The sequence below is a fragment of the Pithys albifrons genome, chromosome 19 (assembly GCF_047495875.1).
Source record: "Pithys albifrons albifrons isolate INPA30051 chromosome 19, PitAlb_v1, whole genome shotgun sequence".
In the NCBI taxonomy this organism is placed as follows: domain Eukaryota; kingdom Metazoa; phylum Chordata; class Aves; order Passeriformes; family Thamnophilidae; genus Pithys; species Pithys albifrons.
The window spans coordinates 193,620-210,495 of NC_092476.1; the positions used below are offsets into that span (position 1 = coordinate 193,620).

General features: G+C 45.1%; 1 protein-coding gene and 1 long non-coding RNA gene across 8 annotated transcripts in view; both read left to right on the forward strand.

Moving 5' to 3' along the window:
- The window catches only part of RAB11FIP4 (RAB11 family interacting protein 4), a 106,869-nt gene extending 99,506 nt beyond the window's left edge, over positions 1 to 7,363 (forward strand). For all 6 annotated transcript variants that reach the window (XM_071574007.1, XM_071574009.1, XM_071574008.1 and 3 more), the window contains 8 exons: positions 342 to 441; positions 812 to 915; positions 1,463 to 1,603; positions 2,142 to 2,223; positions 2,478 to 2,615; positions 3,112 to 3,270; positions 3,597 to 3,740; positions 5,511 to 7,363. In XM_071574007.1, coding sequence (XP_071430108.1) covers positions 342 to 441; positions 812 to 915; positions 1,463 to 1,603; positions 2,142 to 2,223; positions 2,478 to 2,615; positions 3,112 to 3,270; positions 3,597 to 3,740; positions 5,511 to 5,627 — 985 coding nt within the window. In that variant the 3' untranslated portion in view covers positions 5,628 to 7,363. The remainder of the gene's footprint in view (positions 1 to 341; positions 442 to 811; positions 916 to 1,462; positions 1,604 to 2,141; positions 2,224 to 2,477; positions 2,616 to 3,111; positions 3,271 to 3,596; positions 3,741 to 5,510) is intronic.
- Positions 7,364 to 16,583: 9,220 nt separating this feature from the next.
- The window catches only part of LOC139680590 (uncharacterized), a 29,659-nt gene continuing 29,366 nt past the window's right edge, over positions 16,584 to 16,876 (forward strand). For both annotated transcript variants that reach the window (XR_011699379.1, XR_011699378.1), the window contains exon 1: positions 16,584 to 16,852. This is a non-coding gene — a long non-coding RNA (uncharacterized lncRNA). The remainder of the gene's footprint in view (positions 16,853 to 16,876) is intronic.

Consider the following 16,876-nt stretch of genomic DNA (forward strand, 5'->3'; position numbering starts at 1 on the left):
TGACTGTACCAACTAGTGTGCAGGGGTCACCTTTTGAAAATTTCTAGTAGGGCAAATACAATTCAGTACATGGTGTGAATAAGACTAAGTATTTTTTAAACTGTGTTAATGCTGGTGGCAGATCCTATCAAAACCAACAAAGAACTCTCTCCCTAGAACTAATGTCATTGACTGTGCTCAGCGTGACTTCAGTTAGCTCCCAGTCTCTTGTAAGACTTGTGCTCAAACAGTTGCAATTGTCACTGAAATGATTGCACAGGTTTTAGCATTGTTCAAAGGCTGGAGCCAGACTCTGTCCTCCCTCCTCATCAAGGAAAATAATCATCCTTCTGATCTTTCAGGCAACTCTTCCACAACAGTAACTTCAGCAGCAGTAATGGCAGCACAGAAGACTTGTTCAGAGACAGTATAGACTCCTGTGACAATGATATCACTGAAAAGGTGAGAAGCTGAGAGCCCTGTGGTTAATGGACCCAGCCAAACCCTGCTGGAGACCTGCATCCCTGGATGAGGCTCGTGGTCTGAAGTAACATTCCTTGTATATTCTGAGTCAGCTTTGCAGCAATGCAAGAGCTGTGCAAGCACAGATCGAGGCATTGTGTTAGTGCTTCTTTATGGTGTATTTGCACTGATCACCTTCAAGGAAGATGCAGGGTCTGGGGAACTCAGAATTTTAGTGTTTCATTTCCTTGCTGGCTTTGGAGAGAAACACACCCCCTTTAAAAAGGGCAGAATAGCAAATGCCATTAGGAACAGTGAAGGGATGTTTGAGGAGAGATTCAAACTCTGTTTTTTCTACTTCCCCTTCCAGGTAACATACCTAGAGAAGAAGGTGACAGAACTGGAGAATGACAGCCTGACAAATGGTGACCTCAAGAGCAAACTGAAACAAGAGAACACACAGCTGGTTCACAGGTAACAGAACACAAAGCCAGGTCTCCTTACCATGTCAGAGCAAAGCCAGAACACAGTTGCAGGGAAGGAACATCCCTACCTGTAGATTATAACCAAGTCTTCCTTAATGCTGACAGGTGAAATAAGGCTTCATCTGAGAAGTCAAGTGGAATAGAACTGCCTTGATAAATTTTCAGAAAGCAGAGGCCTTGCAAACAAGTGTCTTGAACACGTTACTGACATATACAGAGCTCTCTTTGGCTCTAAGAGAGGGTGCTGTGGTGGTTGGGGTTTTTCTTTCTCTTGCATGTAGCAAGAGCAGAGAGCTGGGTCATAGTCCCAGCTTCTTGAGACTGGAAGAAAAATAGAGGAACTGACACTATTTAATTCTGTGCTTACTGGGTAGATTAAATACTGGGAGGTGTACTGGGAGAGACGAAATACCAAGAGAGATGGTGAAGTAGAATAACATACAGGAATGGGCAGGAAAGACAGAGGCAATGAAGTTACACACCTATTTTTTAAGTACCTGTGAAGCTGTTACTGAAATGAGATCTGGTTTCCTTAGAGTTCATGAGCTAGAGGAACTATTGAAAGACCAAGAAACTTCAGCAGAACAGACCCTGGAAGAAGAAATAAAGAGACACAGAGAAGCTTACAGCAAGTATGAAAAAGAGAAAGGCACCGAAATTGAACTGCTGAATACAAGGTAACAAACATCTTGGTGCCACCCAGAACAGAGCACAAGGTTTTCTTTTCTCTGTGTTTACTTTGCATGTAAAGATGGGCTGTTCAGCACCAGACAGTGCACAGATGGTGAAAGGTTGGCAGGTCTGTAGAGTAGCTGTGCAGTTTTGTGCCCTAATGCCCAAAAGCTTGGAGGATGCTTTCCATTAATGCTTTAATCCGTGTGGCCCATGGAGAGAGCTTAGCTGGATATTTGGCATGGCTTCAGGGAGGAAACTGTGGCCAGCTGTAGCAAACATTTGTTTCTTCCAACTTAATTTCTTTTAGATACCTGTTTTTTAGGAGCACAAGAATCTGAGGGTCAGTGTGGCATTTTGGGCCCTAAAAACAAGCAAACAAAAAGCACACAACAGCTCTTGTTAAAAAGTGCTGAGATTAGAAAGATTTTTTTGTCCCTTCTTTCTATCAAGTGCAAGTGAACTGGCTTTTTGGAGCACACTATTTTGCATGTCTGCATTCCTGAAGAGGTATTTGCTGTAACATTTTTGTTATTAACACAGGGTTCAGCAGCTGGAGGAAGAAAATGGTGATCTGAAAAGCACTGTCACACGGCTGAAATCCCAAACAGAGAGATTGGATGAGGTAACAAAACTCCTGAGTGCTTGAGCAACTTAACAGCAGTTTCATTTGTGTAAGAGCAAAACTCATATAGTGTTGGCCTGGCTGCTATAATTTTTCTTCCTTAAATTATTGATGGAATTGGAACTCAGAGGCAGGAATGCCCTGAGACATAAGGCAGCCTATGACCAGCTGTGTCTGTAGATTCATGTTGTGAAACTGAGGATATGTCTGTCCTGCACTTGCAAGCTGGTTAAGAGGTTCCCCATTTATTCCAGGAAAGGCAGCGCATGTCAGACAGGTTGGAAGACACGAGTCTGCGCCTGAAGGATGAGATGGATTTGTACAAGAGAATGATGGACAAGCTGCGGCAGAACAGGCTGGAATTCAACAAGGAGAGGGAAGCCACACAGGAGGTGGGTGTGCAGAGGGATGTAAGGCCAGGCAGTCACAGCTCACCCGCCTGGAAGCCCGTCTGAAAAAGAATGGGCAGACAGGATGAACACTGAGAATATCACACCCAGGGAATGTATGGCTGGATTGTGTTCCTGTGGGAGGGGTGCCCACAGGGCAGTGCATGCTGCAAGAAAATAAATGGCAATCCCTGACCCAAGGAGTGTACACCTCCTTGAGAACTTGCAGCCTCAAATGTGTGCCCTAACACTTCCTGTACTAGGGGAATTATGCTTCTCAGACCTGAAGCTCAGCAATCAGAGCCGTTTCCAGCTCTGAAGTGGTTTAAGTGACCTGTACTTGCACAGAAGAGCCAGTGGCTGTACTGCAGGACTCGCCTCAGCCAGGCTGACAGTGCTGGTCTGAGCACGGAGGTGCAGCACAGAGAGGGCTGTTTGCAGGAAGGGCTGGTTGTGCAGGATTGTGCTGGAAATCCACGACCTCCTTGCGTGCCCACAGCTCATTGAAGACCTGCGGAAGGAACTGGAGCACCTGCAGCTGTACAAGCTGGAATGTGAACGCCCTGGCCGTGGGAGAAGCTCCTCATCCAGCCTGAGTGAGTTCAACGCCAAAACCAGGGAGGTGGAAATGGAGCACGAAATAAAGAGGCTCAAGCAGGTGAGCAGGGAAGGCCTCCTGAAATGAAATTATGGGACTGCCTTGAGAAGTGCCTACAGCTGCAACCCCTGGCACGCTGCCTTTAGATTTTGTCCCCTGCCTCTCACACAAGCACGAGACACACGTTGCGTTCTGTGTAGGACTTCTTTGCATCAATAATGTGAATTGTGCTCTGTGATTCAGGACTTGTCACTGGAGCTAAGAGAGCTGCTGTTAACTTGCAGCCTCACCATAATGTCATCAAATTACCTGTGGTGTTAAAATATTATTTATTTTTAATGAAACCTTGTAGGAGGAACTTAAAAGCGATTCTTATCCTCAAATAGGAGAATCAGAAACTTCGTGACCAAAATGATGATCTTAATGGACAGATCCTAAGTCTTAGTCTTTATGAAGCTAAAAATCTCTTTGCAACACAAACAAAAGCCCAGTCCCTGGCTGCTGAAATTGATTCTGCATCAAGAGATGAGGTAATGTGCTTTTTTAATCAGGTACTATATGCAAGAATGTGTGTTTTCAATGTAATTAACTGTTAAGGTTGAACTATCTGAAGCTGACAAGTGAACAACAGAAAATTCTGCTTTGCTGGGAGTTCAAGAGTCTTAGAAGATCTATCTAGAAGATGCCTTAAATCTAACAGTTTTTTGAGATGCTCCTTGTAATATAACTCTCACATCTCTCTCTGTAAAAAATTGGAATTATTATAATCTTAACGAGCTGTTTTACAGTTTTAACATTTTCTGTCTTGCAGAGTATTGTGATAATACGACATTAATTTCATACAGAAATTACCTTTCTGTTCTAGATTTAGTTCTGAGTTACTTCAGTAACAAGCTCTCACTTAGATCTAAATTTGAGCTATATATTCCCTGTAGCAGAGCTGAATTCTGTGAGAAAGTAAGTAGTTTGCAGGTAATAATCTGGTAATGCTTTGGAAGATATTATGGGAGGCCCATTTGTATGTGGGCTGAGTCCAGCTGATGGAGCTTCCTTGGAGCTCCAGCACAGATTGTGGGATCAGACCCATGGATATGTAAGAGCTCCCAGGGAAGAAGTGGTGAAGGAAATTAAAAGGAATTGTTTGCCCTTTATGCCCTGTTTCTTCCAGACAGACAGAACTCCCCATTTCTTCATCAGGAGGAGTCCTGAGACAGTCCTTTTACCCAGGCTGTACCTGAATGACTTCAGCCTTACCTCCTGGGCAGGCCCTTGAAGTGAAGTGCATGCTTGAGTTTCTTGCTCAACCAGAGCACTGTGAAGAAAGGCTGTTTAATTGTTGGTCTCTAATTATATTAAAGCAAATTAGGCTTTTGCTATTGTCAAGAAAAATGTGACTTTCTCCCTCTGAACCTCATGACTCTGGCTCGTGCAAGGGATAGCAGCACTCCCCCTTTAAAGGAGGGAAGTGCCTGACAGCTGTGGCCCAGGCTCCGTAAAACCTCCCGGACCTGCGTACACTGCTCCCATTGTGCCATTTTTCCTGTCTAATCAAGAAGGTAAGGAACTGCAGATTGAAGGTGAGACTTAGGTGAAGGCCACTGAAAATGGACAGCCAAATAACATGAGCTTTAGGAGGATCTGGGGCTCTGACTCTTGTTAACAGCTTTGTCAGTTTGGCATTAAACATGCAGGGATAAAAAGCAAAGCAGTCCTCATCTTTGGAGAGGTTGAGGAGCCTTTTACAGCTCAAAAATCTAGTGAAACACACGTGTTTATTATGGAACACAAAATATTCAGTGGGTTGTTCTTGAGTATGTAGCTGGTTGTTTGGGGGGGGTTGGTAGGTTTTTGAGGTTTTTTCTTGAGAGAGTGTTTGCATATGATACAGAGGCAGCCCCTGTTGTTCCCAGTACAAAACACTTGTTCTTTTCAGCATCGTTTCATGCAAAGAGCTTTAGATTCAGTAGTTAGGAAGTATATTGAGTAGCATGAATCTCTTGCACTGACATGAGGAAGCTCATCCATGGTGTGGATCCAGGGTGGACTGGTGTGTTAGATGGGGAATTTTTTCACCAGAAGATCCCTGGTGATGACTTTTCACTACCTTTGTTGATGGGAAAGGTCTGTAACATACAGATTGTTTCCAATACAGGTACAGAAGGAGCTGGAGGTAGAAAACCTATCACAGAAGGGAACTGGTGATCCTGAGCAGGCACTGGTCTCTCACCTGTCTCAATTTCATGCTATTATTTAGACTAGTGAGAATATTTCAAGAGTAACGTGGAAATGTTGTGTTTCAGCTCATGGAAGCCCTCAAGGAGCAGGAAGAGATAAATTACAGATTGAGACAGTATATGGACAAGATCATTTTGGCAATCCTGGACCACAACCCATCTATCTTGGAAATAAAGAATTGAAGGGAATCTGAGAAGGAAAAGCAGCAACTGCCTGATATTTCTGCACATGCCACTGGATCTAAACAACACTCTGATACTGTAAATTAATCTATAAATATATATATACACTACATGTGAGTGTGGGTGCGTGGGTGTGTTTATATGACGTTTGGTACACTGTTACTTGTCATTTGATTGGCTTGGGTAGACTTTTTCCATGCACTTTCAATACCTGTGATAAGATGGATACTGTATATTAATGTAATAACAATATAACTGGATCATGCTGTTTTAGATACTGGACAAAATGACTCTACCTCTAGTTGTAAAGGTAAAAAAGACAATGGAAACATATGGATGTGGCCCTAATTTTAGGAGCAAGAATTTTTTCTTCGTTCTTCCAGGAATTTGGGTACCACAAACCAATTGACATACCCAGGTTCAGTTCCTGACTGGTGCTGACTGTGTAATTTACTATTTGATTAAGTTTTAGTACTTCAATTGCACATCGGGTTAAAAAAAAACAACAGAAAACAAACTTTGGGAAAAGACACAAATGGGAAGAAGAGGAAGATAATGCATATTTGTGAAAAATCACCATCCACTTGTTTGCCACTGTCAGCACAAAGTGCTTTTGATGTCAGATCACTTTGGAGCCTGCTTTGGGGTGCTCTGAGCCAGCCTGCTCCTTAGTGTGTGTGCATGTGTGTTTTTTATGCCAGGGGGTCCCTGTAGCATTGAGGCAAAGAGCTCTTCAAATCTCTTCCCCTATTTTCAGGGGTGTATCATGGGCCATTGAGATAAATTCTGGGATCCTGCCCCTTCCCCTCACACTGATTTTAAAGATTTCACTGAAGGAACATGTTCCGGTTCTTACCAAAAAACAAAACAGGAAAAAAATTAAATTGCATGAAATATCTAACTTCAGGGGAGGAGGAGGAGCAGCCCTTGACATCACATGCTGAGTTGCTTTTCCAGCCCATATAACTGCACTGCCTTGAGAGTGACGTTTTAGGGCAGGCTGTGGGGAAGATCAGCTGGTTCCTGACACAGCAGGGGAGGGCAGTCTGATGTGGAGTGGCTTTTACCCACAGGGCAGGAAGAGGAAGGAGCTTGGTCTTGCAGGAGTTACCAGTCCAGACTGAGCACACACGTGCGTGTCTAAAGCTCTAAAGAGGGAGCACATCCTCATTTAGATGAGCAGTTGTGCAGGTGCTTAACTTTAAGTGTGTACTGAGACTGCTCAGAGAAGTCAGTGCAACAGAACATAAGCTTTAAGGTTGAGTTTATGCTTAAATGCTGCCTTAAATAGGAATGACTTCAACATGTGCCTGTGTTCTCCTGAGCTGGATCTGTGTACTGTAGGGCTAGAACCTTTTTAACTAATAAGGTAGCTTACATAAGGAGCTTATGAAATTGTTTGGGTAGTTGAATGCTAAAAACAAATTTTATTCCCTGCACTTTTTTAAAAGTTTCACACCTTTGATTCACACCAACTGGCACAGAGAAATAGGCCCGAGTATCTGGCTTTCCCCAGTGCATAGAGATGTTTCCTCTGTTGAATTCACTCCCCAGAAGAACGTTACAGTAGCAATGACTGTGCTTTTCTGTGTATTTCTTGCTGTTGGCAGTGTCTTGCCCCTAGTATTCTCTTGATGTATCTCAGTGTGTATATGTGATGCATTTTTCCTGAATTTGAATACATAAAACTGTATTCAGTTATGGGTGTAAATATATATATATTTTTCTGCAGTCTCTGTGCTCTTGCCTTCAGTGATGGGAAGCAGGGGACATGCTGAAATCAGGATTTCTTGAAGGCAAGAAAATAAAAACAGTTTGTTTCTATGTATCTGCATTAGGCAGGTGTAAAGTAACTGGAAAGAGAGAGGGACCAGAGGGATGACTGTGGGACACAACACCCCAGCACACAAAGGTGTCTGCAGGAGGAGGGGTACAGTCTGGTTCAAACAGTGGTGTGCCAGGGCTGGGTTCCTGAGGCTCTAGGGTGATCTAGAGGAAGGGATTTTAAAATCACTCCTTTGCCACCTGGGAATGGTGTAAAATGTCCTGTGCTACATTGCAGCAGGTTCTGTTTGTGGAGAAGCAGGTGGAACACCATGGAAACCCCACACATCTGCCTTTCTGCGGCTGCTTCTGGATGTGCCACCCAGAAGGTAGGAGAGGAACAGTTAAGCCACTTGGTGCTTCCTGCCTGCAGGACTCCTCACCTGCACTTGGGTGATGCCATTTCCCTCTGCCTGGTCCTGTCTGTGGGATGTGCCAGGGCCTTTGCTCTTTGTATGGACCACAAAGGACTCTTCCACATGTTCAGGTGGCTGTTGCTGACCTGCTGTGACAAGGCAGGGCTGGGTGACCCAGCAGCCCTGCTCCTGGAGCTCACTGTGTTTGGGAAGCTATGCTGCTGTCCTGCTCTCATGCAGTGGATTGAAATATGAGTGAAGCTGTTGCAGCTTAGGCTAGGAACTCAATGTTTTCCCCTAATTATTAAAGTTTTAATGATATAAACCCCATTCCTGTTAGGGTGGAACATCAGCAAAGGTTGAGGACTGTTGCACTGAAAGCAGAGCCTGAGAGCACAGAGCCCATGGACACGAACAGAAGACATGGTGGCTTTAGTGACAGCCAAGTTTCTGTGCAGGTAATTACATGTAAGAGGTGAACAGTCACTAGTAGTGGCAAATAGTCACTGAATCTGGCTGAAATCCTGAAAGGGATATTCTAGCCAAGGATTTCCAGCAGTGGATTTTCTAAAATCTTGCAGGACTTCTGTACCCAAGTGTGTTAGTATTTAGAAGCTCTTCCTTGCTCCATTGTTTGCATTTGAAGAGTTGTCTTACCACCATGTTGGTGGTGTTTGTAGCTTTGTTTTATTGTGTAAAGAAGTTAACCCTTCTGCTCCTGTGGGGCCCTTGCTGGGGTACTGCTCACTGGTGCTGTTGAAATACATCTCCAGATACTTGCTGTGTCTGACAAATAATGTAAGTTGGAGGTGGGAGAGGCATTTCACTGGCAGATACATTTTCCTCTGAGGTATCCACCTCTAAAAATAATAATTAGCAATTATATTCTTGGACTGAATAACTACAGATATTCAACCAAGCTGTCTTGCAATTCAAGCCCGGGAGAGCCCTTCTATCCCAGAAAAGTCATCACGTTTGATGACAGGCAGGTAACTTGGTAATAAGGGATCACTTGATGAGTCACTGGGGCAGGGGGAAGAGCGACCTGATCCTGGCAGTGCAGAGAGTGCCTGCTTTGCTCAGGTGTCAGACAGACACTTGGGCAGAACAGACGGGAGATGCGGCGATAGGGAGGCACCAGCTGGGGTGTCTGCTAAGTTTTAATTCTTTGCTGTGCTGCCTTTGTGCTCTCAGGCCAGCTGGGGAAGCACCTCCTGCCTCTGTCAGTGTTTCTGTTGGTAGAACAAGGGCCTTACTTCCCTGGATAAATAACTTCAAACACAGAAATGTGGTATCACTACTGCTCTAGCAATACACAAATGCAACAAACATTCTTGTGTCAGACTCGTGCTTCTAATTTAACCTTTGGGGATGCAAACACAATCATCCCAGGTTCTGTATCTTGGTCTGTTCCTCAGTTCATTCAACTTCCATTCTGAAAAGGAAAGTGATACTGTGGTCAAACCAGTTGCAAACCACTGCAGGTATTTCTGTGCAGTGAAAAAAATGACTGGCTTTTGGCTGGAAGCTGCCCTTGGCTGTGGTAGCCCCACACACAAAGGTCTGCAGAAAATTACCTCTTTCAAAACTTGCACTTAAGAGTACCTGAAATGTAGTCTCTCAAGATTTTCCTGGTATTGGCTGCTTCCCTCCAGAATTCAGTCTTCAGCTGCTGCCTGGTTTTGATTTCAGAGCAATGCATATTCAAAACTGCTTTGAAATCAAAAGAATTTTCAGCTTTTTAATAACTTCTACTAAAGACTCCAACTGTTTAAGATTTTATCTTATTTTGAAGTGCAACAGTGACAAACTGTAACCGTCCCACCCATTTTTAAGGAATTTTTTAATATGCAAATTTGTAGCAAGTCTCAAAAAAACACCCCATCCAGTGCCCTTTTGCTGCCAACTTTCCTTTCATGGTCTTTGGGAGAAATTCAGATGTTTCTCAGCCAGCTCTGTAGGGAGTTGAACACAGCATTATTAATTCTCAAAGATATGTGTATCAACAAATATTTTGCTGTCTGAGTGCAGCAATGCTCCATTTACTTTGGTAGAACTGCATTGCTCTCCAGAGAGGATCTAGACCTGCAGTGTTTAGGCTCCCTAATCTGGTTTGTAAATGAGGGATTGGAAGCTGATACATAAACACACACTGGGCTGCTACACCAGGCACTGCTCAGCAGTCTCTGCTTAGTAGTGCTGGTGACCTGTGATGAGTCTGAGAAGCAGAATTTACAAATAAAAGAATACTTTTTTTCCTTCTTTGATGGCAGTGAATCCACAGTGGGTTTCTCTTAAAACAAATACTATATGGTGTGGTCTGAGGGATTTTTTCCAAGGAAGGAAGGAAGTAGCAGCTGATCAAACACTTGCCAAATCAGTGGCTTGGCTTACATTAATTTAAGTGAAAACTTGACTCAAACTTTAACTGAGCAGTTCCTGGTGCAAGTAGCAATGCTCACTTCTTGTCAAGTCATTTGTTTCTCAAGAAACATTGTCAAGAAGTCAGGACAGGTGATGTAACACAGCTGGTTTTCAAGGACACAGTTCCACAGTTGCTGACTTTTTGTTCCTTTACATCATCCCCAGGGGGGTTTTCCTCAGTATTTTTGAATTCAAAATACTGATCCTGGGAGCAGTTTGCTGCTGAAGTATGTGTGGGTTTCTATTTAATGAAGCTCTGCATGTACCTTTAGAGTTTGAAAAGGACTGCAGTAGGTGTTGGGTCTGAATCTTGTCGTCCTGCATAATGCACTGAGAGTTGCTCTGATGTGCAAGAGAGTTTTTTCTTTCTGGGATTCTTCCCCAGTGTTTTTGATGTTGACATTTGCTTTCTTGGTCTTGTCCCCAACCACTCTCAGAGTGTCTGTGTGGCTTGGGGGGGCAGCACTTTGAGCAGATGGGAGGGGCAAATTCAACATTCTTGGCTTCAGCAGGGCTTTAGCTACTGAGGTAAGAATTTCAGTCCTGTCTTTATACCAGGCCAGTCCTGTTCTTGCTTTTTGTGTGTTCAGGAGAACTGGTTGTGTCCCATATATGTGACAGAATGTTGTAGCTGATTCTCATGGTATGAAGCAGGTAGGGTGAGTAAGTCTGAAGGTGGTGCAGGGATGGGCTCACTGGGATGTGATGCAGGTTTTGCCTGGTTACCTACACCCTCTGAGAGGCACAGCCCTGCAGCTGAGCCTGGCAAGCACATCTCGTAGGGAACAGCAGCAGCTCATGAAGACAGAAATACTTGCAGCCAGGGCCACGGTACCAGGGTTTGCCACAGTGTGGAGCCAGCTGACAGTGCTGGAGTTTCAGTTTACTGCCTTAAGCCTGGAGGTTTTGTTCAACTGCAAGAGTAGTACCTGTTCAAACATACAATTAGAGAGATTACTTTTCACTCAAACTTTAAACCTACTGAAAACACACAATAACAGACATGGGCCTCTGTGGCATAGTTTGGCCACCTGCCCCTAGAATATGTATTTCTGGTTGGTGCAGGTGCTGTTAGTGGTGCAGCTGTGACATCTGAGCATCATCCCTGTTCTCAGCAGTGACACTGAGCCTGGCAAACCCCTCAGAGCTGCTGTGCCCCATCGAGGGGCAGGTGACTGTTCTCGGTGACACTCAGGGGGCAGGAGGGCTGCAGTTACTCTTCCACACAGGAATCTTACACTACCCAATGTCAGCCCTATTATAATACCTTCTTCATACCTAAACTATTCTGGCTTTGGAGAAAGGACTCCAGAACGGGAACCAAGAACGTCATATCTTGTAAACCTGCTACAGGGCAGTAAATGTTGCACTGATGTGTGTTTAAATACTGAGACATTTTGAGAGTTACTGTAAAATCGGTTGTGAGAGCCATTTGTTTTTCTTTGTTGCACAGACTACCCACGTGTTTTGCATGGTTACATATTTTAGTACTTGTGCCTTTTACTTCTCTGTTGTGAGGATACATTTTATTTTCACATTTTATCGTCTGTTTTGGGCACTTTTTATATACACTTCTCTTGTTTGATCATCTGGTTTCTTGTAATGTACATGTGTATATATAAAATAGATCAGATTTGTATTCATGTGCCTCTGAGATGTAAAAATTACTCATTTTGTACAGGTTTTTTTAGAAGCACTAGATCATGGTTTAAATTACGTAGCAAATGAAATTTAACATAATTAGCAGTTCTTTGTCTTCTTTCAGAAATGTTGTGTCAGATGGCTGGTCTCTTTTGTAAGACAATGTTACACACACTCCGCAGATTTATTGTTCTAGAATCGTTATGAGACCAATTCTATCCACTTGTTGGCTTCAGTTAATTCAAAGTAATAAAACACTTAACTAAATGTTATGGTCGTGACTTGGCAATTACAGTCTTTATTTCCATTAAAGCCAATTTGCTTCTTTTTATGGTGAAATGGACACAAGACCAAAACCTCATTTGAACACATTGCCCATTTCAGGTTAACTTCAGTTCTGGGATTATTTTTGTGGGATCGGACAAGTGATTTACTTTGCCCATTGAAATGGAAAAAGAAATAGCATTACCAATTCTCACCCTCTTAGAGTGCCTAAAATGCTTTAGATTATCCCTTGTGTTCCCTCCCTGGCTTCTGTTCCCCAAGGACAGACCCTGGATCTGTAAGACTTGAGAATTTGGGTGTCTCACTTTTCACATTTTGGCAAATGCTGAATAAACTCCTTCCTTTGGGGTTTGTAGCACAGCACTGTCCTGCACCATTTGGGGAGCTCAACAGATGTGTTGTGAGACTGTACATCTGTCACTCTGGCAGCAAGGGACCTGGTCCTAGAAGTGACCTTCCCTCCCACCAGCCTCTTCTGGAGCTGGTGGTTTCATTTCTGGGGTGCTGACCCCCTCATCTGGTGAGATCCTCAGATTGTTCCCTCTCTCACACCTGGTAATTTATCAGTCCCCACTCACCAGCCCCTTCTCAAGTGATGGGGGCTCCAGCCGTGAGGTGCTGGCAGGGTTTGGAGCCACCTTTTTAATATGGTATTTACTGACCCGTGGGGTGGATGAGCATGGGCTGTGACTCCTGCCTTGAGCAGTGAGCTGTTGTGGGGAGGGCACAGCCTGCAGCCCTGTCCTGGGGGAATCTGCTCTGACCTCACATGGCCAGCAGTGACCACCCCAGGGCGTGTGCTGGAGGGGAGGTCCATGGGTAAATTGAAACCACCTGTGCCAGGAGAAGCATGAGGGAAAACTGTGCCATAGCCTGTTCTGGGAGAGGTTGAGGTGCCCGGGTGTGCCTGGAGGGGCCCTCCTGGGAGCAGGACAGCAGGAGTTGTCTGTGAGGTTGGTGCTGGGACACCTTGGGCTATGTCTGTCACTGGTGCCATGTGGGGAGACCAGAAGAGCCCCTGAGCCTGGTGAGGGCTCAGGCCAGGACGCAGCACATCCCTGTCCCCGGTGGAACAGGCTCTACGTGAGGCGGGTTGCTGGAGGACACACCGGACAGGCCTCACTCGACCAACATTATGAGGTAATTTGTTCTTTCTTAATCTCCTGTTTTGAGTCATCTTCTTACATGGGAAAAACAGGGCCTTTTTGTTGCATGTTGGGGATACTCCAGGGCTGAAGCCTCTCCTCAAGCAGCCCTGTGCAGCTCCTGCCCTGTCCCACCTGCCAGGCATCATGTCGGAGGAAACCATCAAGGTTGGCCTGGGAATAGCAACAAAGCCCACAATGCAGCTGCAGGTGGCTCAGGGATGTGTTTCCACAGCGGGTTTCCTGGGTTTGAAGTTTGGCTCCTGGAAATCTGCTGCTCCCACCCCCAGGCTGCTGCTTCATCAGGTGTCATTCATGCCCTTGATGTAAAAAAATGTGACCATTTTTCTGCTGGGTGAAAGATGGTGAAAGGGTAAGGCCAGGGAACTGGGCCTGTGGCGTATTATTTAAAATACAAAGTGCAGTCTAAGGTGGTAAGATCTCTGCCTCCAGCTGGGCTTGGAGCAAAGGAGAAGGGGAAAGGGAATTTTGAAAAGACTTCACTGATCAGTTCAAGCCTTGCAGGGCAAATTTTTTCCTTATAAAACATTTTGATGATCTTCAAGTGATCATAGTGTACCAAACAACTTTCATTTGGCTGTCAGAAGTCTCTAAACCTGGTATATCTCTTTCACACCATCACCACATGTGGCTGTGGGGCAGCTTTTCTCACAGTGGGCACAGATACTTGGGGAATCAGAGCAAAGAAAGTGTATGAATAATCCATGGAGCAACCTACCTGTGTGTTATCTTCTTTGGCTTTCCTGTTCCCAGATTCCTCCCAGCAATGAGATGTTGGATATTCAGATTCATAACTGCAGGCTCAAAGAAAACTCCCTACTGTGTATGCTAAACTACTTCAGCAGAGAGACATGGAGCGGTTTGGTTCCCAAATCTCAGCACCTCAGGCTAACAGGAGGTGCTGCTGACCTAATTCCAGAGCAGTTACACACTGGTATGCAAGGAAGACACAGTGGGAAAGCAAATCACCTGTTACTCTGGGGATAGGAATCATCAACACTGTCTATTACAGAGTCTGTAATAGTGTCGAAAACAAGTTACGGTGTTTTTACTGGGCTGTGGAGAGCAGCGACTCTTGGGTCATTTCACAGCCAGGAATTAAGGCTCAAAACTCCTGGGAGGTGATTGTTGTCTTGCTCTTACATTCTGGGAGAAGGGAAGAGGGGACGAGGGTTTGAGGGCAGACAGGTTAAATGAGGCAGTAGCCAAGTAGGAAATAGGTTGCAGGAGTTCAGACTCCTGAGAATTTGCACAGTGACAAGGAGAGCTGTTACAAAGAGGAAATACATCTCATGTGAGCACAATGTCCAACTCCTGTAGTCTGGCAGCAGGTTCTGATCTCCTCATGTTGTCTGACACCTTTTGTTCAGCATAGCAGTCTCAAAGCCATGACTTCAGTGCTTTCCTTTGCTCTCTGTTCTTGATGGCCCATTTCAGCATTACCCTGAATCTCAGATGGCAGACAGGGATCTGGCATGTGTCACTCCACTCTGAATGTCTTTTGACCCATGCAATGCAGCCAGGACTCTCCTAGCTTGCATAACTTGGATGAAATTTGTCCTTAGAGCCAACTGCTTTTTGGATGCAAAAAAGATGACTAGGAAATTGAAGACTGTCCCAGATATATAACCATGACTCTTTGGGTTAATGGTGATTTTTAAAACAGCTTTGCAATGATAATTATGTGGACATGTCCTCTGGCATGGTGCTCATTTCCCTCACACCGAGATCTTTGTGCCTTGGCTCACTGACTGACGAGGCAGTTTGTATTTTGAGGCAATAGTGTGTAACATAGAGGTTATGACTCAGAGTACAGACTGTTTCTGAAGAAACAGAGGAGCTGGGCTGTGGCACTAACTGAGGGAAATGGAACTGAGCTGCTGAAAGGCTGCACTCGCTGTCTTCTCTCCCTGTTGCACTGGTTGTATTTTGTGAAACACTTGTCTCGCTTGCCACTCTGTGGCTTTTCTTAATGTGCTTAGGCTTTTATTTGAAACCTGAATGGTCACCAGACAGGCCTGCTCTCAGGCCCTCAGAAATCCTCTGGTCTGCCTGAGCACTTGTCCCATATGACAGAGAAACACCACCTGCCCAAGCCTGTCCTTTGGCCTCTTGGATCCAAGTGTGGACTGAAGAGCAGCAACAGCAGACTTTGCTTTCATTCATGGAAATACTGTGTAAGTGGATTTAAGGTGCAGCCCTGGAGCACCCCCTGCAGTGTGCCCATGCCAGGGAGCAGCAGGGCTGGGCAGTGGGTGCAGCAGAGCTGGGGGGGCAGGAGGAGCACTGCTGGGGCTGCCCTGTGCAGAGGAACATGGTCAAACACCCACCACCCAAAATGCAAAGTCCAGGGCCATGGAGGGGGCAGGATATGGCTGAAAAACAGCTGTGACTTCTGCAACCCCAAGAGCTTATTCCATCCTGCTGATTTTGGGCTCTGGATGTAGCTGGGATACTGAGTTCCCAACCAACTGTAGCCTCAAAAATGTAAACCTTAGCAGCAGACACAGGTTTGGGGTAGATTCAGTACAATATTTGTATGAACACCTTATAATGGGACCCTGAGGAAAGCAACTTTTCCTCTTTGGAATGAGCTGCTCAGACCTCACGTGGCTGGTTTATTTGAGCAGGGAGAACACTGCAAACACAGGATGCATTCCTGTAATAATGGTTGTGTAACTCAGGTCTGATTCGATAGAGAGTGGGGCCTGGTTACAGATTCATAGCATAAAGCAAAAATAGAGATTCTATTATGTCAGGTTGGTAGTAGGTTCTAACTCTGCCTGGATTTGTTTTTTCTCTTTGGTTGGTTAGTTGGTTTCATTTGTGTTTTTCAGAAGGAATATGTAAGCTAAAAGATTGCTTTCTGCTGCCCACCGTTGGTTGAAAACCAGAAACTGGGATGAAAATTTCAATGCAAAGCTAAATAATGGTTCAAAACCACAACCTTCAAATCCTTCCCTCAGCTAGTGGTGATAAAACTGAGCGCTGATTCATTTCTTGGGTTTTAACCAAGCGTTAGCCATAAGACTAAATATTTGGTAGCTGGAAACCCAAAGGAGGAAATATTAATAACGCAGTATTGTATTTATGATTTATGCTATTATGATTTGACTATGTAAACAGAAGAGAATGGGATTGAAATAAAACGTGAAAAGTCAGTTCGAATATCAGGAAACACTTCCTGAAACAAAGCGTATTGCATTGCCTGATGCTGTCCCAAGGGAAGCAGGGGAAACGCTGCTGCTTGGCTCGTAGGGAAGAGACGGGAGGCTCCGTGACAGTCCCCACCATCCCCCGTGTCCCGGCCCTGGGAGGGGCTGTGCCCGATCCCGCTCAGCTCCTGCCCTGGGGGGATCCTCCCGGTCCCCCAAACCGGGAGCAGATCCTGGACACTGCCGAGCTCCAGGGCTGGTGGTGTGAGCTCGGCAGTGTTGTTCTCACACTGTTTGTTTCCTGAGGCACCTCCGCCTTCCTGCAGCGACGCACCGCGAGAGGCACCGGAGGAGAGGAAAGCGAACCTTTCCCGGTAATTTCGCGGTGTCGGAGCTCG